This window comes from Poecilia reticulata, chromosome 20, assembly GCF_904066995.2.
Source record: "Poecilia reticulata chromosome 20, P_reticulata-male-v2, whole genome shotgun sequence".
In the NCBI taxonomy this organism is placed as follows: Eukaryota; Metazoa; Chordata; class Actinopteri; order Cyprinodontiformes; family Poeciliidae; genus Poecilia; species Poecilia reticulata.
This window is the reverse complement of record NC_088849.1, coordinates 25849017-25870221: the sequence shown is the minus strand read 5'-3', so window position 1 is coordinate 25870221 and position 21205 is coordinate 25849017. Positions and strand designations below refer to the sequence as shown.

Below are 21205 nucleotides of genomic sequence, written 5' to 3'. Positions count from 1 at the left end.
GTCAGAGGTCGTCTCATTAATAAAACGTTTCCAGGTCAGAGGTCGTCTCATTAATAAAACGTTTCCAGGTCAGAGGTGTCGAGAAAAGTCGAGCTCATCCCACTTCCCCATGCTGGAGATTTTAGTTTAATAGTAATAATAAATAAAATTACCGTAAAATTAATTACACAGTGACATCAAGACCCAACAATAGAGTCAGACGGTAATAAAATGAATCTGGTTGTGTGTGTTGTTATTGTGTCCTGCAAACTTTGCTTTAATTCTACTTTTTTCTATTTAATCATAAAAAATCAAAGTCAGGCAGAAAGAGAGTCATGAAACAGGAAAAGCTGGTTTCCTTAATAAAGAGGAAGTTTCTATCTTGCATCAGGCTAAAAATAATTCAGACCATTCCTTATTTTAAAGCATTAAAGGTTTTTAAAGAATAAAATCTAAACATTTTGAGAGATTGGATAAAACCCAGAGTAAAATACTTAAAATAATGACTTATAATTATGCCAATAATTAATATTGGTTTAACCAGTGGTTGATGTTGGTTTGATTATAAGAATATTTACACTTACTCTCACACTTGTGGAAGTACTTAAAGGTGAAACAAGAAACTGTAACATGATATCAGATAATTACAATAATGGATTATTATTGGTTTCTTTTCAGAAATGTCTGTAATAACTCACCTTATGATTATAATAAGAGTAACTAATAAGTTATGGTTATTATAACATTATAAATGAATGTTGAATCAGATAAACTAAAAGGTTATAAATGTGATTTTGACATTGAACTTGAAAAGGTGTAAAATGTTGTAACTGTAATTAAAGGTCACTGATGTTGTGTAGGAGGTAGATGGTAGGTGGAAGGTCAGGGGAAAAGAGGAACTGATAGGAGAACGGAGAAGACTAAAGCCTTATTGCTAAACTTCAAGAAAAGGTTGGGCAGGAAACAGAGGTAGGAGGAACTATTGAGCAACTTGGGGACATTAGAACAGAGATCCGGTCATAAGGTCTCCAGGGTGATGGAGATGAGATCATCTGTCCAAGCAGTCAGCCAATGAGAGGCACAGCAACAAAGCTAGCCAATGTAAACGCACCAAAAGGTGGATAAACCCTTTATAAGGTGGGTGCAACAGAGGAATCGTTGGTTGGATCCTTCAGGCAGCTTCGAGCCAAGATCAAGATGGACAAAGAACTCTGCAGCTGAAGAAGAGCCGGGGCCACAGAACCGAAGACTGTTCTGCACATGGGGACCAACCCGTTAGCCCCGCAACATGTGGCTTCAAATCGCACTTCTCTCAACAGCTGGGTTTAGACCCCCAAAGACAAAGACCAAGGCAAAGACAAAGATAAAGACAAAGACAAAGAACAAAGGCAAAGAGGAAGAACTGGTGTGTTCCTTCCGTGGGACCAGGAAGATCGTGAGACGAGGAGAAGGGAGCTACAGAGCTGCAAGACAAGAAGCTGAGGACCGCTACGCGCATGAGGAAGTCACCCTGAGGCCCGAGACCTGCCGCTCTAAGTCAGTACTCTTCCTGTACTGGGAACCTCCTGCTGCTGCAACACCTTCTTCATCATCAGGCCAGTTCTGGGGTTCAAAATGCCAAACTCTGTCCGTCTCTCTCAAAGTTTCCCTTTTTTAGTTCTCAGTGTCAGCATTAGGGAAAGATAGGCTAGATTATTGATTTTACTTATTTGATTATTTCTGCTACTGAATTAAGCTGTACTGACCCTTGCAAAAATTGCCTTACTAATAAAATAATTAGCATTTAAGAAAATCTAAAAGATGTTGTGGACATTCAATTAATGAGTCACCTTAAAGTTCTTTGATGGTCATAAAATAGCTATGAAGTTTGATTCTGGGAGGAAACAGTAGAAATGTTTTATAGGTTGCTTTTAGCCAAAACTAAAATAATGACCTTGGGACTTAAATCTAAGTCACTAAATTTAATCTAGCCGTTAACAAGTGCCGTTATTTTAGGAAAGGAGCTACCGTTAACAGGAGTGGTTGTAGGGGTTATGTCGCTGTGAGGGCTACTCAGCGGATTGCCCCTCAACTGTAAAAGGTCATAACTTCTGGATCGAAGGTAGTCAGAGCTAGACGAGTCCTTTCCGACCCCAGTTTAAACAGATAATTCTCCACAAACTATTGCTAGGGTAAGACCCGAGTTTCTGGGGGTTTTCCGGACCTGTTGGACAGAGAACTGGGCCGTAGTGAGTCCAAAGAGTTGTGAGGAGTGGGCGGGACTTACTATCGGGTAGTAACAGACAGAGGTCATCTCATTAATAAAACGTTTCCAGGTCAGAGGTCGTCTCATTAATAAAACGTTTCCAGGTCAGAGGTCGTCTCCTCACATTTACAAAATCTAAAGTTTGTCCTCAATCAACTCCGTTGGTGCAGCTGTTTCTGATGGATGACCTCTGAACCCTGGCATCCCTGGGGTCGAACCAAACGGCGTCAGATTTTCATTAAGACCCTAAGCGCCAGAGGTCAGAGCCTTACTCTCAGTTTTCAGCTGGGAGATGATGGAGTGCTCTCCTTTGTTCATCGTCCTGCAGACAGAGAGCAGCAGAGATGAGGAAGATGATGATGATGATGATGATGATGATGATGGCGGAGCCGCCCGCCTCACCTGTAGTTGAAGTGCATCACCGCCTGGATGGCGCTGCCGCCCCCCGTGTTGATGTCGCCCTCGAAGCCCGGCAGCAGAGGCGTCACCACGTAGACGCGGTACTTCGCTCCCTCCCTGCAGCGACAACGTCAACACTGAGAGCGCCATCTTGGTTTCATTACATCACTTCCTGCATTTATCGTGATACGTTAGTTATTTTATTGCCACAATAAATTCCTACTCATGATGTTTAAATGCCCCAAACTGTCTAATTGTCAGAATTGGTAGATTATTCAATAAAAACTGTGAGCAGTTAGTGAAACAAATCAAATTGTTGATGTGTTTTATAAAAGGGAAACTTTTTCAGAAGAATTATTTGTATTTATGGAAGAATAAAAATGTCCAAAATGTGAATTTCGGGTAACAGATTCCACCCCCACCAACCCCACTTCAGCCTCTGTGGGTCAAAACTCTCCAGGTTTTACCAGATTCAGACTTTTTAAACTGTAATTTAAGACAGAGAAGACTCTAAACATATTTACAGGGAAAAGTTGGAGGATGCGGCTGTAAGCAATCCAGCATTGCTCAACCTGCGGCGTTCCTGCAGGTTGTGGTTGTCATGGTGACGCAGTGCTCAGCCTGAGCTGGAAGTTTAATTTAACCAAAACTAAGATGATAAATAAAATTAAAACAGAATCAAACCCTACAATTAAATATAAATAACCTGCTTGAATAAGAAACTGGAGAGGTCAAGTCTGCTGAACTGGGTGAACTGGGAGGAGTCGTGAAACCCAGAGGAAGTGACATTCAGGCTGAACTGCAGCTTCCTGTCATCCGTCCATCTTCACAGTTTTTGTTTCAGCGACATGATCAGCTGCTGGTTCTGCTTCCCTTCATGAAACACCTGGTTCAGACATCAGAGCCGGGCTCTGATTGGTCAAACCTCCAACGTCCAACAGCGGTGTTCAAAGTGAGGTGTGGGGGCCATTTGTGGCCCCTGGGATGACTGATTGGGTCTCCGACTGAAATTCAAGAACAATTCTAACTTCATAAATGATTTTGCTATTGTTTAAATTCCTGGATATTTAAATGGCCGTTAATTGTTCCTGATGTGCATTGTCCTGATCGAATAAACAGAAACATTTATTGCCTGATTTGAAATGAATAAGTAAATAAAAACAATCAGATAATTTTCTGTAACTTTATGAAGCTGAAAATAGAAACTGATCAACACTTTCATCACGCCGACGCCTTTAATGTCGACTCTGCACTGTTCACACACCGACACAGTGTGTGTGTGCGCGTACTTTAAGCCAGATCACACACAGCAGCAACAACCGGGTCATAAAGGGTCACGACCTCTGACCTGTAAGCCTTTTTGATGCGCTCCGCTATCGCGTCGCCGATCTTGTTGTAAACCAGCTTGTTTTCTGCGCAGCTGATGAAGAACTGATTCTGGAGGAACAGAAAACGTTCAGATCATCACCACCTGCATCGTTCATCAGAAAAAATGAAGAGAATTTAAAAGTAAGAATCCACCGCAGGATGAATCCGAGTTAAACGCTCAACTCTCCGCCAGCTTCAGCATCACGGTCATTAGAAATGCAGCTTCATGAGTCCAGGCAGCTAAACGTCACGATAACAAATGTTTCTGGATGATAAACTGATATTGAGATAATATTGGTGATTTTCAAGTGATATTTATTCATTTGATATAATTGTGTAATAATGCAATAATTCCCTCTCAAAAATCAATAAACTTTAATTTCTAAGAAATATTTTTACACTAGAACTGGAAAATATCCAAAGTAAAAATACAAAAAAACGAATAAAACAGACACCGAGGTCAAAACACCAGACTGAAGATTTTTCTCTTCCAGTGTTTGGTGGAAAGACAGAAACGATAAATCCTGATACTAATTTATCGTGTGATTCATTGATTAATAGCTTAATCTACATTTAAATCGCGACACATGGAAGTCAAGAACCTGCCAACAGATTTGTGTCGTGAATCAGTGGGCGATACCTCGATGTAAACGAAGTGCTGGCTGTTCTCGATGGCGTGGACGTACGCGTTGTGGATGGACTCCTCGTGGTATTTGATGCCGGCTGACCAGTCTGAGGCCGAGCGAAGGATCTGAGGAGAGAGAGAGAGAGAGATTTACTGTAAGCTAATTCTTCAGAGTTAGCATGAAACAAGAAACAAGAGGAGAAACCACCAGTAGGCCCGTCACGATAACAAATTTTGTTGGACGATTTAAAAAGTATTGCGATAAACGATAATATTGTTTCAAGACCTTTTGACACTGATTTAATGGAAATGACTAATAATGCATGTGATTTCCTGCCATAGATACACTTTATTTTCAAAACAACACATAACACTGGAACTGATAAACTAAATAAAACAACCAAAAACAAAATGGATTCTCAGTCTCCATTAACAAAAAACGCACTTGAATAAAAACTAAACAACATAAAGCCAAAGTGGAAATAAATACTGCATTCAACCAAAGAGTGCAGATTATGAAGTCTGTATACTATGTTGCCCTTCAGTGATCACTAGATTTAAATAGAGAAGATGAGCACATCCCACTACCTGATGCAATAGTTCACACTACACCATTTATTGCCCCTATTTTCTCCTTATGACAATCTTAGATCGTTGGCCGATCTAAGATTGTCGCTGGTGATTCATAACCGATCGTCCTGCAGTGTGATTTAGATCGTTGCTCCGATCTAAATCAGGGGTTTTTCCCCGGAGCTTAACGCTGAATGTGACAGGTAGCCAATCAGAAAGCGGGGATTCTCCTCCTGCTTTCTGAGGGGAAATTACGGAGGGGAATCCCAAACAGCTGAGACGGAAGTCCAGCGGACATCGGAGATGATATGTGGACACAACATTAATATTTATTCAACATTTCGTGAAAGAATATAGAAATGACAAGGGAAGGAGTTGAAGCCAAATTACTACCGCAGTTGATGAACCCGGTAAGTTTTCAGCTGTTTTTCTTAACGTGACATAAACAGGTTATAATGATTTTCATTCAGTCAGGACTTTATGCTGACTCTATAGCCACATGCATCACAGGTAGATTCTAGTAAAGCATTGATTAATGCCTGATTTTAAAATTAGTTAACTGGACTTGCAGCCGTTATTTTGTGCCCAGGTGGCTGGAGACCACAGGGCACGACGAACCCGATCGAACCGTTATACCTGGGATTTCTGTCGGCTAATGTGTCTCTGGGTTTGAAAAATGGGCCGACAGCTCGTGTAGTGTGCGCTGTACATTAGACTAAGGAAATGAGGGAGGGAGGGTCAGTGGAGAGACCGGAGCCTTTTTTCATTCAGCATCATCAACAGAAAGGAAAAAAGGCCGGAAGAGACGATAAAGACGATAATTAAAATGAGGTCGATAGGTTTAATTTATCGTCCGATTAATTGATTTATCGTTTATCGCGACAGGTCTACAGCCAGTAACTGTAAACATTAATGTTTAGGCCACTGTACATGTTTAATGAAACAAAACCAACTTGATGACATCACATCGTAAAAACTGCGTGCTAACCTGAACTTTAGCGGTGGTGCAGTTGGGGACTTGGTACCGAAGCTCCCCGGCCGTCAGGTGCGACTTGGGCAGCAGGTATGGAAACGACAGAGAGCGATACTTTGGCTTCACCAGCTGGACATAAAGACAAAAACAGCTGGATGCATCCAAAGGTCTTTAAATTTAGCACCAATGCTAATGCTAACAGCGCTAACCTTGGTGAAGTTCCACCGCTGGATGAAATGCCGAGCCACGTCTCGCGCCGCCTTCCCATGGACGACTGACGCGATGTCGTGCCAAGGCATTCTGGGAGTTTTATGTCTGTCTATGAAATCTAAAACAGACGGAAATGGGAAAAATCAGTAAAACGTGGAAGATGAATCCTGTTGGAAGGAGATCAGAGGAAGCGAACCATCGAACGGTTTGTCCAGCTGAATCCAGTCCTTGTGCACAAAGTTGCAGTAATCCTTCCCGTGCCAGAACCTGGTGTCTCCCAGCAGATCCCCGACGCCCGTCTGAAGGCTGCGCACAGAGCGGCTCCCTGGAACAGACACACACCGACGTTTTACCCACAGGTCTGTCTGCCAGAAACAACCAAATACAAACTCACCAGATGGTTCACGAGCTTACCAGAAACAAGAGCAAAGAAAAACTAAACCACTCAAAAACAACCCGAGTTATTCTGTCTGTGTGGAAATAACACAAACTTCAAACCAGCTTCAAAAACTCCAAGCCTGGAAAATTCATGCTCCAGAAAATTTAATTTCTAAACAAATATTAGGCAGAAAACAAACAAAAAAAGACTAAATGTTGATTTAAAATCCGGTTTCACAATGAAAAAAATGTGCAGAAATGTAATAAGCTGAGCTCTGCTTGTGACTAAAGCTTTAATCGTCTGGAGAAACGATTCAGCAGGAACATGAAACAGAAGATGGAAGAAAAAACATCACAAAAATCAACAAACCTGAATGTTTTACCTTATAATGGTTTCATGTACGAGACGCAGAATTTCAAAAATAAACCTTTTGTTTTTGACAGGGGGAAAAATAAAACAGCCACTTAGCTTCTGAAATGAACATTTCTGTGTTTATTCAGCTAAATAAACACAGAAACAGGAGAATCTTAACTTTTTCTTATTGGTACCGATAGATTAACAGGTTATTAGTAACTATTTATGTGTTTAATCTGCATTTGTTCCAGTTGAACCAGTAAAAATAATTTCTAACATCTTCAGCTGAAAACAGAGGAGACAAAAAATATAATCAAGTAAAAAATATCCGTTCAAGAAACGACTGAAGTAAAAAAGTATTTGTTAAAAAGTCGACTCAAGTCCTGAGGAACAGGTGAAATTACCAATAATTTAGATAAACTATAAAATCATAGTGTTGGATTCACTCAACTATAATTTACCTGAAAGAGACAAAAAGTTTCTGACGTCATAAAAACCACCACAGATTCTCTGTTTTTAAAAACAAAGATCAACCTTTGACCCAGAGGACCAAAGGTTGTCAGTGAAGCTCAAATCCACAGCAGTGCATGCTGGGAAACGGGCCAGGTGGCCGTCGTGCCGGGACTCACCGGCCTGGGCGAGCGGCGCCGCCCGCAGCTCCAGCAGCCGGCCGGGAATCAGAGTCTGCTGGCTGTTGATGCTGGACGACCAACCTGAACAGACCGGCCGCAACCGCAACGTCAGCAACCAGCAACGTTAGCAACGTCAGCAACCAGCAACGTCAGCAACCAGCAACGTCAGCAACCAGCAACGTCAGCAACCAGCAACGTCCTGCCAACCAATACTCACCTACTTTATATCCCTACATCAGAGGAATCCAAACTTTTTATCCTTTGGGCCAAAAACATTTCAGTTTTTAACTGAAACATTTATTTTTTAAGACATTTCTGTCTTTATAGCTCATCTATAAAAATCTCAAATTAATCATAAATTCACTCCTGTGGGCCAAACAAAATCATCCGGAGGGCCGAACATGGCCCTCGGACCTCACATTGGACAACCATTCCTCTGAAATGGTCGGGTACCGAACTTTTTATTTTATTTACCTGATTTGGGTGGAAGTAAAAAAAAAAAAAAAAACCTTTCTGAAAGACTTAACTCTAGAAAATGACTAAAACCTTTTTATTTATTAAAAAGTTATGAGTTTGTTTACTTCAAAGGAAAAAAACGAATAAAATGGATCCAATGTTTTAATTAAACAAACATAATTAATCAGTTCTAAAACTATTTTATTCTTTTCAGGGTTTTAACATTTTTCTCACATTAAAGTTTTCCAGCACTTTGGAGATAAAAACAATAAAAAGGAACTAAAAAGTTTTAATTCACCCTTAGATGATAATAATAAATTATTATTATTATTATTAATTTATTACTGGCATTAATAATGTCTACATTGTGGATCATTTTGGATGTGAGTGGATCAAAGTGGATCATAGTGTATCTAAGTGGATCATAGTAGATAATTTAGGATCTGAGGGGATCATAGTGGATCATAGTGTATCATAGTGGATCTGAGTTGATCATAGTAGATCATTTTGGATCTGAGTTGATCATAGTGTATCTGAGTGGATCATAGTAGATCATTTAGGATCTGAGGGGATCATAGTGGATCATAGTGTATCATAGTGGATCATTGTGGATCATAGTGGATCATAGTGGATCATAGTAGATCATTTTGGATCATAGTGGATCATAGTGTATCATAGTGTATCTGAGTGGATCATAGTAGATCATTTAGGATCTGAGGGGATCATAGTGGATCATAGTGTATCATAGTGGATCATTGTGGATCATAGTGGATCATAGTGGATCATAGTAGATCATTTTGGATCATAGTGGATCATAGTGTATCATAGTGGATCTGAGTGGATCATAGATCCGAGTAGACCATAGTGGATCATAGTGTATCTAAGTGGATCATAGTAGATCATTTTGGATCTGAGTGGATCATAGTGTATCTAAGTGGATCATAGTGTATCTAAGTGGATCATAGTAGATCAGAGTGTATCTAAATGGATCCCAGTGGATCTGCGTGTTTCGGACTCACTCTCCTCCTCCTCCTCCAGGTCGCTGTCGCTGTCGGCGCGCGCCAGCCCGTGTTTCTGCAGATGCTTCTTGATGCTCATCCTCGTCCTCCTCATCCTCCCCTGACTCTTCAGCTTGGGCTGATCTCCAGAGTCCGTCACCGAGAAAACCTTGTTCTGGCCGCCGCCACCGGAGGGCGCCGCTGAGCTGGAGACTGCTGCCGCAGCCTGAGACCCGCAGGAGGAGAAGAATTTGAATCAGGAAACATTTGGTCTGATTTAAAATGCAGGGACGTAAACAGGACAACATTCAGGTAATATGACGTTATTAAAGATCAATAAACTCTGATTTCTAACACTGGAAATGTTTTTAAATGATCTATAATCGATGGATGATTTCTCCTGACCTGCTCCAGGTGCGACAGCGTCACGCTGCCGATGTCGGTGAGCCGATGCTCGCGGTCGTCCCAGCGGCCGTACGCCAGGTCGATGCCGCCCACGAACGCCACCGACTGGTCGATCACCACGATCTTCTCGTGATGCGCCCACAGGTAGACGGCGGAGGAGACGTGGTCGGGGTGCCGCATCACCTGGGGACAGACGCAGCGTCAGACAGGAAGCGGCGGCGCGGCGGTGACCTCGGCAGGAAGCGGCCGGACCTTGATGTTGGGGTGGAGGCGCAGCAGCGTCCGCTTGCTGTAGCCGGAGTTGATTCCCAGAGCCAGTTCCACCTCCTTGTAGAGCATCACGAAGATCCGGACGCCTTGTTGCTGCAACGTTCAGGTTCTCCGTTAAAACCGTGTCCAACTGGAGGCCCGGGGCCGCATGCGGCCCGCCACGGCCCCTCAGAGGGACGCGTCGGCACAACCTCCCAGATCAAACATTATTTTACCAAATCAAGTTGCATCAATCAGAAATTCCTTCAAAATCATCAAACTGAGATTCTGAGTGGAATGAACTCCTGGAGGAACCGACCGGTTTAAAACATGTTCTGGAGCAGCGTTTCCGGGTCCAGATGGACCGGAAGAGTTTGTCGCTCACCGCTTTGCGCTTCAGGATGCAGTCGAGACGCCATCGGTTTCCCTCGACGACCGGCCGCTTCAGGAAGATCTCTGGACTCAACCTGCAGCAGGAAGCAGGAGGCTGAATGCAGTTCTGCTCATCCTGATGCTACACGTCATTTTAATAATAATAATTATAATAAATGGAAAAATACAGAAGCAACAATGAATAAGATAAAAATGAAAGAAATATCTATTTAAAAAATCTAAACAAATCATTAGAATAAAAATATTTAACCAAAGCAGAAAATTAGACATAAAATAATAAATTAATACAACAAGATGAGGTGAATTCTGCAGCCTCAGCGTTTCTCTCCCTTAACGATAATCTGAACCTCTGAACTCGGACCCGACCGGCCAGAACCCTGAACCCGATCCGTCTGGAAACCGACTGAACTCACTGAACTCTACAGCAACGCAGCTCAGCAGGTGAGGAAGACCAGAGTCTTCCTCACCTGTCAGTGATGAAGACTCTCCACCAGTCAGTGATGAAGACTCACCACCAGTCAGTGATGAAGACTCTCCACCAGTCAGTGATGAAGACTCTCCACCAGTCAGTGATGAAGACTCTCCACCAGTCAGTCAGTGAGGAAGACTCTCCACCAGTCAGTGATGAAGACTCTCCACCAGTCAGTGATGAAGACTCTCCACCAGTCAGTCAGTGATGAAGACTCTCCACCAGTCACTCAGTGATGAAGACTCTCCACCAGTCAGTCAGTGATGAAGACTCTCCACCAGTCAGTGATGAAGACTCTCCACCAGTCAGTGATGAAGACTCTCCACCAGTCAGTCAGTGATGAAGACTCACCACCAGTCAGTGATGAAGACTCTCCACCAGTCAGTGATGAAGACTCTCCACCAGTCAGTGATGAAGACTCACCACCAGTCAGTGATGAAGACTCACCACCAGTCAGTGATGAAGACTCTCCACCAGTCAGTGATGAAGACTCTCCACCAGTCAGTCAGTGATGAAGACTCTCCACCAGTCAGTGATGAAGACTCTCCACCAGTCAGTGATGAAGACTCTCCACCAGTCAGTGATGAAGACTCTCCACCAGTCAGTGATGAAGACTCTCCACCAGTCAGTGATGAAGACTCACCACCAGTCAGTGATGAAGACTCTCCACCAGTCAGTGATGAAGACTCACCACCAGTCAGTGATGAAGACTCACCACCAGTCAGTGATGAAGACTCTCCACCAGTCAGTGATGAAGACTCTCCACCAGTCAGTGATGAAGACTCTCCACCAGTCAGTGATGAAGACTCTCCACCAGTCAGTGATGAAGACTCTCCACCAGTCAGTGATGAAGACTCTCCACCAGTCAGTGATGAAGACTCACCACCAGTCAGTGATGAAGACTCACCACCAGTCAGTCAGTGATGAAGACTCACCACCAGTCAGTGATGAAGACTCTCCACCAGTCAGTGATGAAGACTCACCACCAGTCAGTCAGTGATGAAGACTCACCACCAGTCAGTGATGAAGACTCTCCACCAGTCAGTGATGAAGACTCTCCACCAGTCAGTGATGAAGACTCTCCACCAGTCAGTCAGTGATGAAGACTCTCCACCAGTCAGTCAGTGATGAAGACTCACCACCAGTCAGTGATGAAGACTCACCACCAGTCAGTCAGTGATGAAGACTCTCCACCAGTCAGTCAGTGATGAAGACTCACCACCAGTCAGTCAGTGATGAAGACTCACCACCAGTCAGTCAGTGATGAAGACTCACCACCAGTCAGTGATGAAGACTCTCCACCAGTCAGTCAGTGATGAAGACTCACCACCAGTCCGTGATGAAGACTCACCACCAGTCCGTGATGAAGATCTCCTCCTTGGCCTCCTCCAGGGCGTCCGCCACGTCCTCCATGTAGGTTTTTCCGTTCACATACCTGCAGGAGCCGAAGCAAACCTTCAGATGATGATGTCACTGTTTTGTGAGCTTCTGATTGGCTCATTCAGAATAAATGAGCAGCACCAGTGGGCGAGTTTTGGGTGGAGAGAGAGGGAATCGTTACGCCCAGATAAATCAGCCTATTGGGCTGAAAGCCAATCAGGACGGAGGAAGCCATGAATCTGCTACACTGAAAAAAACCAAAACCTCACCAGGAATGTGTGTTTTAGGGGGATTGGAGACAGAAAGTAATAAATACAACGAATCATTTTCCACCAGAGAAACTAAAAAAATGACGTCTAGAAAAAACAAACAAATCTCAGACATTGTCTGGAAAAAACAAGAAAACTTCTGAGTCCCAAAAGTTTAAACTTTTTGGCTTTTTAAAAAGAAATATGAATTAATTAAAATTTCTACCAAAACCCCAAAAAGTTCTAGAAAAAACAAGGAAACGTTTGAAAAAATCTAAGAAATTACTAGAAAAACTTGGAAAATGTGAGATTAATCTCAGAAATTTTCTGGAAAAAACACTAAAAATGTGAAAATTAGCATTTTAAATAAGCAACAGTTTCATTTCAAAAACCAATTTTAGCAGCTAAATTACTGAATAAATAGACATATGAGCTCAACAGCAAAGATATTTATTGTTTTAGCTTAAAGTTGCTTCGTAATCCATTATTGTTTCTTGTGCGTCAGATTTACAGGTGTACCAGAAACAACTGAATTAAAAAGTTCCACTCAGAACATCTGTTTAAAAAAAAACAACAATTAATTACATTAAAAATCTGAATTGCATTAAAATCAACATGATTAATGAATCAAGGCTGAGTGTGTTAAAGGTCTGGTGCTTTTATTTTTATGAAGTTTGTGTAAATATCTGGTTTAAATTTCCGTTTTCAACTTGTTGGTGCAGAAACATTAGGCTTTGACTGACTAACACACACACACACACACACACACACACACACACACACACACACACAGCCGGTGTAGAGTTGCCCTCAGGTGGACAGGTGATGAGCTGCTGAGTGTCACTTTCCCTCTCTTTGTGTCGGGTTACAGCAGAAAGAATCTCCACTGACAGGATGGATCCTTTAAACCTACATTAACTTTCATCTCTGCTTGTTAAAGACAGAAAATAAACCCTCAAAAATAAACATTTCTTCACTTTTACTTTTCTACGGACATGGACTCGGCTTCAGGTCTGAAAACTGGGAGGATTTCCTGAAAAACGCAGAACCTGAAGAGGTGAAAACGGACTCTGGCAGCTGGACCAGATCTCGTCTAGACAAGCTGCATCAGTTTACAGCAGACAGACAGACAGACAGACAGACAGACAGACAGACAGACAGACAGACAGACAGACAGACAGACAGACTCTCCTCCTCTTCATCAGACACAGATGAAGAATAAATCCAGCAGATTCATCTGACATCCACGTAAACGGTAACGAACCAAAGTCAGAATCCATGCAGTCAATCCTTAAAGGGATAATAAAAAAAGTAGTTTTTACGGCGAAAGCTGGTTGTCATGGTTACCATTTGGCGGGGATGTTCTCCTCCTGCCTGGCGAAGGATCCGAAGCGGTGGTCTCTGAGGAAGGCGGCGCCGTGCTTCTGGGAGAAGGCTTCGATGGCCTGGCCCCACCAGCGGGCGTGTCTGTAGCTGGAGCACTTCAGCACCAGCGACCTGAACGGAACCGCACAGAACCGGCTCTGTTCAGAACCGAACAGAGCCGGTGCCAACCCGAAGCCGACAGGGCGTCGCGACATGAACGGTTCCCTTCGTTCAAGTCACCAGATTTGATTTGTTTTCTGGTGCGTTTCAATCAAGACGAACAAAAAAGAAAAACATATTCATCTATTTTTTCTTTCTCAATAGTTGCCGTCAATTTTTTATTTTACGCATTTTGTAAAATCGCATTAGGAAAGAAACAGAACAAAAAAATTAAAAAAATTCTTAAATTACCTTCAGTCGGTGTAAAAATGCTCTACGTGTCAAATATGACTAAAAAATGTTACTTCCTAATTCAACTCCTTGAAATTGAACCTCTGTCTCTTTAAGAAACTGCCTCTTTCTGAAGCTCCGCCTACAGGAAGTCATCCTCTTCCAGCAACGTTTTTAGCTCTTCCAGGTGTTTGCTAATTTCTGCAGGCTAGTCTGAAGGAGCCGGGTGGAGGAGGAGACGCGTCCTGAAGGCGGGGCTAGGTCCACCCAGACGTTTTGCACAGCTGAATGGTTGCCATGGAGATTAAAGCAAAACTCCAGGGAATCACATTATAACATAATAAAGCTTTAAAAAGTCAATTTTACATAATACCACCCCTTTAACTTGCTAAACAGGAGACGGATGAAATTTGTCGAATAAGTTCTGACGTAGTTAACCTCCTGTGCCTTACCAGAGGCACCAACTCGGAGGATTCCCTCCATTTATCTGGTCCATGCTAGCTCGTAAACTCTGCCTCTTGTTTGTTGCATCAACGTCTGATGAACTTAAACTCATTTTGCTGCAAACCAGGAGAAAACAGGCTTGAAAAGGAAAAGTTGAGGGACCTGGACAGGCTGTTGACGCGGAGGCCATGTTTGGTTTCTGTCTCTTTGGAGTCCAGCTTGACGCTGAACTCTTTGTCGAACAGCATGACGAAGGAGACGGCACCGGAGTCTGGCTTCATGTACATCAGGAAGGAGTCTTTCACCACCAGCCAGCTGCACACAGAAACACCACGCTAACGCTGTGACCAGCTGAAATCAGATTAAACTCATTATGATACATTTTCATCACAGCAAAATCTGTGTTTGGTCCAAAATCCACTGCTGTGTGTGAATGAGGTGGGACTAAGAACGCAGCCCTGAGGCGCTCCACTGTGGATCCACTCCGACTTATTATGGCCTGCTTGTAAACCAGCTTGCTTCTGGTGTTAGCTTAGCAGCTAGCTATTAAGCAGAACAGAAAGCCAGAGCTCAGATATGCAAAGTCGACCTTTAAGATTTTAATAATCTGCAGGTCAATATCGAGTCTTTAACTCTTCAAAGTGTTTTTTTGGAGAGTTATTTTCCAATGCTTTGCAGGATCCTAGCATGCCAGACGTTTTCTGTTTGCATGAAAGAAGCTGTACCTGCGGCGGCTTCATCTCACCTGCAGCCGTTTATTACCGTTTGTCACCTGAAGCTCCGGTTACTTGATAAAACCAGTTTCCTGTTTCTGTGTGAGCAGGAAAAACAGACAAACTGGAAGGAGGAGAACAGCTGAGACTCAGGCTGGGGGAGAAACCTGCAGGGGTTCTGGTGGTTCTGAGGGTTCTGGTGGTTCTGAGGGTTCTGGGGATTCTGGGGATTCTGAGGGTTCTGATGGTTCTGGGGGTTCTGATGGTTCTGAGGGTTCTGGGGGTTCTGATGGTTCTGGGGGTTCTGATGGTTCTGGGGGTTCTGAGGGTTCTGGGGGTTCTGAGGGTTCTGAGGGTTCTGGGGGTTCTGGGGGTTCTGAGGGTTCTGGGGGTTCTGAGGGTTCTGGGGGTTCTGAGGGTTCTGATGGTTCTGGGGGTTCTGATGGTTCTGAGGGTTCTGGGGATTCTGGGGATTCTGAGGGTTCTGATGGTTCTGGGGGTTCTGATGGTTCTGAGGGTTCTGGGGGTTCTGATGGTTCTGGGGGTTCTGATGGTTCTGGGGGTTCTGAGGGTTCTGATGGTTCTGGGGGTTCTGATGGTTCTGGGGGTTCTGGGGGTTCTGAGGGTTCTGGGGGTTCTGAGGGTTCTGGGGGTTCTGAGGGTTCTGAGGGTTCTGGGGGTTCTGATGGTTCTGAGGGTTCTGATGGTTCTGGGGGTTCTGATGGTTCTGAGGGTTCTGAGGGTTCTGGGGGTTCTGGGGGTTCTGAGGGTTCTGGGGGTTCTGGGGGTTCTGATGGTTCTGAGGGTTCTGATGGTTCTGAGGGTTCTGGGGATTCTGAGGGTTCTGATGGTTCTGGGGGTTCTGATGGTTCTGAGGGTTCTGGGGGTTCTGATGGTTCTGGGGGTTCTGAGGGTTCTGATGGTTCTGGGGGTTCTGAGGGTTCTGATGGTTCTGGGGGTTCTGAGGGTTCTAATGGTTCTGGGGGTTCTGAGGGTTCTGATGGTTCTGGGGGTTCTGATGGTTCTGGGGGTTCTAATGGTTCTGGGGGTTCTGAGGGTTCTGATGGTTCTGGGGGTTCTGAGGGTTCTGATGGTTCTGGGGGTTCTGATGGTTCTGGGGGTTCTGATGGTTCTGGGGGTTCTGAGGGTTCTGATGGTTCTGGGGGTTCTGAGGGTTCTGGGGGTTCTGAGGGTTCTGATGGTTCTGATGGTTCTGAGGGTTCTGGGGGTTCTGAGGGTTCTGATGGTTCTGGGGGTTCTGATGGTTCTGGGGGTTCTGATGGTTCTGAGGGTTCTGAGGGATCTGAGGGTTCTGGGGGTTCTGAGGGTTCTGATGGTTCTGGGGGTTCTGAGGGTTCTGATGGTTCTGGGGGTTCTGAGGGTTCTGATGGTTCTGGGGGTTCTGAGGGTTCTGATGGTTCTGGGGGTTCTGAGGGTTCTGATGGTTCTGGGGGTTCTGAGGGTTCTGATGGTTCTGGGGGTTCTGATGGTTCTGGGGGTTCTGAGGGTTCTGATGGTTCTGGGGGTTCTGAGGGTTCTGATGGTTCTGGGGGTTCTGATGGTTCTGGGGGTTCTGAGGGTTCTGATGGTTCTGGGGGTTCTGATGGTTCTGGGGGTTCTGATGGTTCTGATGGTTCTGGGGGTTCTGAGGGTTCTGGGGTTCTGAGGGATCTGATGGTTCTGGGGGTTCTGATGGTTCTGGGGGTTCTGAGGGTTCTGATGGTTCTGGGGGTTCTGATGGTTCTGGGGGTTCTGAGGGTTCTGATGGTTCTGGGGGTTCTGAGGGTTCTGATGGTTCTGGGGGTTCTGAGGGTTCTGGGGGTTCTGGTTCTGTGTGGTTCTGATTGTTCTGCATGGTTCTGGTTCTGTGTGGTTCTGATGGTTCTGTGTGGTTCTGGTTCTGTTGGTTCTGGTTCTGTTGGTTCTGTGTGGTTCTGATGGTTCTGTGTGGTTCTGAGGGTTCTGGGGGTTCTGAGGGTTCTGGGGGTTCTGGTTCTGTGTGGTTCTGATTGTTCTGCATGGTTCTGGTTCTGTGTGGTTCTGATGGTTTTGTGTGGTTCTGTGTGGTTCTGTGTGGTTCTGGCTCTGTGTGGTTCTGGTTCTGATGGTTCTGTGTGGTTCTGGTTCTGTGTGGTTCTGGTTCTGTGTGGTTCTGGCTCTGTGTGGTTCTGGTTCTGACCGTTTGGACCAGCGGTAGCAGATCCTGCTGCGCCCGCAGCAGTTCATGCCGGGGAACCGATGGCCTCCAGAACGTTTCAGCACCATCCCCTCCCTGGAGGGTCAGAAAATAATTCATTTAGATTTTTATTAGTTTAATCTTCAACATTCACCAGCCGGGTCCAAGTTAATGAGTTTGTTTCTTAAACGTGCAGAAATGATCCAAACTAAAAATCCAGACTTGAATCATAAATCTGGTTTTTCACAAAACATCGAATTTGGAGTTTAAATTCACAAAATCTGAATTTAACCTCTGATTTTACCTTTAAAATCTAAATATCTTCATATGAATCTGAAACTTTTAGATTTTAACAGGAAACAAGGAGGAAAAGTTGATTCTGCTATTAAAAAATAAATATGTTGAAACATAAAGTGATCAATAATAAAGAAACGAGCCACAAACCTTCCACTTCTATTGTTAATGTTTTTAAATCAATAAATCAAAGTGTCGTCATTTTAACAAGATGTTTTAGTTAGAAATGTGAAATTACAACCTAATGAAACAGTTTTATAAAAACGGTAAACTCACAGTCCTTTGGGACCTAAATCATGGATGAAGGACAGCTGGCCGACGTCGATGAACTCCATCTGGAGAAGAACGAAAACTAACTATTCAACTCAGAGACGTTTGATTTCTAGTTAAAGCAGCAAATAGTGGAAATGTAAAACCGGCAGCGAAACCGAAGAGCGAATGTAGAGCTGAGCTCCGAGCCGACGGATTCAGAGTGAGGCGTTACCGTGGCGTGGCAGCTCCGGTACATCGGCATCTGCAGCAGGTTGTTCAGGTAATCCTCCAGTTGTTTCTGGGACACAAACACCGATCAGTAAAAGATCAACATGCCGTCGATCGGACGGAACCAGAGCTGGGAGGAAAACCTTTCGGCTGGAAACGCCTCCGCTTTGGTTCTTCACTTCCTCTCTGGGCAGAACGGGAATCTCAGCCTTTTCCATCTTCATCGTGGCTCTCCTCCGGATCGACGTGCTGCGGAGACACACAACCACATCAAATGGTTGCTGGTTGCCGGCAGCTGGTTGCCATGGTTGCCATATTTCCAGCAGCAGGTTGCTGGTTGCCGGCAGCTGGTTGCCAGCAGCAGGTTGCCAGCAGCAGGTTACCAGCAGCAGGTTGCCGTGGTTACCAGCAGCAGGTTACCAGCAGCAGGTTGCCATGGTTACCAGCAGCAGGTTACCAGCAGCAGGTTGCCGTGGTTACCAGCAGCAGGTAGCAGGTTACCAGCAGCAGGTTACCAGCAGCAGGTAGCAGGTTACCAGCAGCAGGTTACCAGCAGCAGGTTGCCATGGTTACCAGCAGCAGGTTACCAGCAGCAGGTTGCTGGTTGCCAGCAGCACGTTGCTGGTTGCCAGCAGCAGGTTGCTGGTTGCCAGCAGCACGTTGCCGGTTACCAGCAGCAGGTTGCTGGTTGCCAGCAGCACGTTGCCGTGGTTACCAGCAGCAGGTTGCTGGTTACCAGCAGCAGGTTACCAGCAGCAGGTAGCAGGTTACCAGCAGCAGGTTACCAGCAGCAGGTTGCCATGGTTACCAGCAGCAGGTTACCAGCAGCAGGTTGCTGGTTGCCAGCAGCAGGTTGCTGGTTGCCAGCAGCAGGTTGCTGGTTGCCAGCAGCAGGTTGCCGTGGTTACCAGCAGCAGGCAGCAGGTTACCAGCAGCACGTTGCCGTGGTTTCCAGCAGCAGGTTGCCGTGGTTACCAGCAGCAGGTTGCTGGTTGCCAGCAGCAGGTTGCCAGCAGCAGGTTGCCGTGGTTACCAGCAGCAGGTTACCAGCAGCAGGTTGCCATGGTTACCAGCAGCACGTTGCCGTGGTTTCCAGCAGCCTTACCCTCGCGGCGGCAGGTGCAGCCTCCTCAGCGCCTTGTAGGCCCTCAGGTCGCGGTGCAGCTCCACGAAGTGTTTCTCCTTCTTCTTCACCTCCCAGGTGAACTCTCCGTGCTTCAGCTCGATCCGGTACATGGCCGGCGTCGCCTGCAACGACACGGACCCGGTCAGTTCACCGCGGTTCTGACGCTGCTTCGGAAACTTGGACCAAACATTTCAATCTGCTCCTCGAGGGAAAACGACACGATTCAACATTGAAACAGCCAGAATGTTTTGTTTCCTGTTTGTAGATTAAATGTTTTTCTACGTTTGGTTATTTAAATAATTTTTTTCATGTTTTAAGGCTCCATTGGGATCTTCGTTCAGCCCGACTGCCTTCTGCTGCTGCCACAGGTTCCCCTGGACCAAAGTGTGGCACGGGGGCCATTTGTGGCCCCTGGAATAATTCTGTGTGGCCCCCGACTGCAGCTCAATAACACAGCTACAAACCTGAACTTCTCATCTTTTTAGACGTTCAGTGACAAATTTAATTCTCTTCAATAAAAACTTTTATTTTGTTAGCCGTGTTTTCATCTTAAGTATCTATAAACACCAGAAACTTTTTATTCTCATTTAACATTTAGTCTCCTAAACTTGGTAAAAGGATGTTTTGTGAAGTTTTCCTTTTTGTTGCTGAAAATAGACTAAAAGATTTAATAAACCAATTAAACCGAAAAAAATAACTAAAGTTTGGAAACTGTATTAAAGCTGCACAATAAAATTATTTTGCTGCGTTTCGAGTGAGAAAAACAAAATGGAGGTTTTTCAGATTTAGGATTCATGTTGCTAACAGTTCGGACGCCTCAGCAGTTCATAGTGATTAAAGCCAAAGCCAGACAAGTGAAAAGTGAAACGGGCACCTTGTTGACGCTCCTCTGGACGGTGTTGTTGAAGCGGTCCTGATTCGACGTGTATCGCTCCACCTCCAGGATTTTGGCGGTGATGGGAGAGGACAGGAAGACCACGGCGTCGGACTCCTTGAAGCCCACCAGACTGTAGATCGCAGTGAAGGGCAGCCGGTCGCCTGCGAGGAAACAGCCAGCGTGACAAACAGGAAACAGGAAGGAAGCGAAGGCGAGGCGAAGGCGAGGCGAAGGCGAAGGCGAGGCAAAGCGAAGGCGAGGCGAAGCGAAGGCGAGGCGAAGGCGAGGCGAAGCGAAGCGAGGCGAAGGCGAAGCGAAGCGAGGCGAAGGCGAGGCGAGGCGAGGCGAAGGCGAGGCGAAGCGAAGGCGAGGCGAAGGCGAGGCGAGGCGAAGGCGAAGCGAAGGCGAAGGCGAGGCGAAGCGAAGGCGAGGCGAAGGCGAAGCGAAGGCGAGGCGAAGCGAAGGCGAGGCGAAGCGAAGGCGAGGCGAAGCGAAGGCGAGGCGAAGCGAAGCGAGGCGAAGCGAAGGCGAGGCGAAGGCGAGGCGAAGCGAAGGCGAGGCGAAGCGAAGCGAGGCGAGGCGAAGCGAAGCGAGGCGAGGCGAAGCGAAGGCGAGGCGAAGGCGAGGCGAAGCGAAGGCGAGGCGAAGGCGAGGCGAAGGCGAGGCGAAGGCGAAGGCGGCTACCAGCTTCCGTCGTGGGGAATTCGCCGTCGCCGACGTCGAGGTCTTTCGTGTCCAGCTGCTCCATGATGGAGGTCATGTCGTTGGCTACCAGGTGTAAGGTGCTGGAGGTCGGCTCGGACTGCCGCAGCATGGCTAACACTTCGTCTGGAGCCCAGGGCTCACCTGGAGAGACAGGTAACAGGGTTTGTTTCAGTCAACCAGAGAAAAACATGGCAGAAAAACCTAAAAGCTCTTTATAGTGAACCTGAGGAAGAGCAAAATAACAAAAATAAAAATATTCTGCTTGTTTTTAAGCCTTTAATTATTAAAATACATTAAATGAAC

At 45.5% G+C, this 21205-nt stretch overlaps 1 protein-coding gene across 3 annotated transcripts in view; it reads right to left on the bottom strand.

Annotated features, from left to right (window-relative positions):
• Window positions 1-21205, bottom strand: part of pld1b (phospholipase D1b) — a 46773-nt gene that overhangs the window by 5481 nt on the left and 20087 nt on the right. For 2 of the 3 annotated variants that reach the window (XM_081601840.1, XM_081601841.1), the window contains exons 2-23: window positions 20882-21043; window positions 20195-20358; window positions 19300-19442; window positions 18338-18443; window positions 18199-18264; window positions 17991-18049; window positions 17424-17516; window positions 14694-14846; window positions 13680-13829; window positions 12056-12139; window positions 10228-10309; window positions 9846-9956; window positions 9594-9776; window positions 9210-9414; window positions 7732-7815; window positions 6566-6694; window positions 6369-6487; window positions 6175-6288; window positions 4632-4742; window positions 3972-4060; window positions 2627-2740; window positions 2497-2546 (exon numbers count right to left, since the gene is read on the bottom strand). In XM_081601840.1, coding sequence (XP_081457966.1) covers window positions 2497-2546; window positions 2627-2740; window positions 3972-4060; window positions 4632-4742; window positions 6175-6288; window positions 6369-6487; window positions 6566-6694; window positions 7732-7815; window positions 9210-9414; window positions 9594-9776; window positions 9846-9956; window positions 10228-10309; window positions 12056-12139; window positions 13680-13829; window positions 14694-14846; window positions 17424-17516; window positions 17991-18049; window positions 18199-18264; window positions 18338-18443; window positions 19300-19442; window positions 20195-20358; window positions 20882-21011 — 2539 coding nt within the window. In that variant the 5' untranslated portion in view covers window positions 21012-21043. The remainder of the gene's footprint in view (window positions 1-2496; window positions 2547-2626; window positions 2741-3971; window positions 4061-4631; window positions 4743-6174; window positions 6289-6368; window positions 6488-6565; window positions 6695-7731; window positions 7816-9209; window positions 9415-9593; window positions 9777-9845; window positions 9957-10227; window positions 10310-12055; window positions 12140-13679; window positions 13830-14693; window positions 14847-17423; window positions 17517-17990; window positions 18050-18198; window positions 18265-18337; window positions 18444-19299; window positions 19443-20194; window positions 20359-20881; window positions 21044-21205) is intronic. The other variant, XM_081601842.1, reaches the window with a different exon arrangement.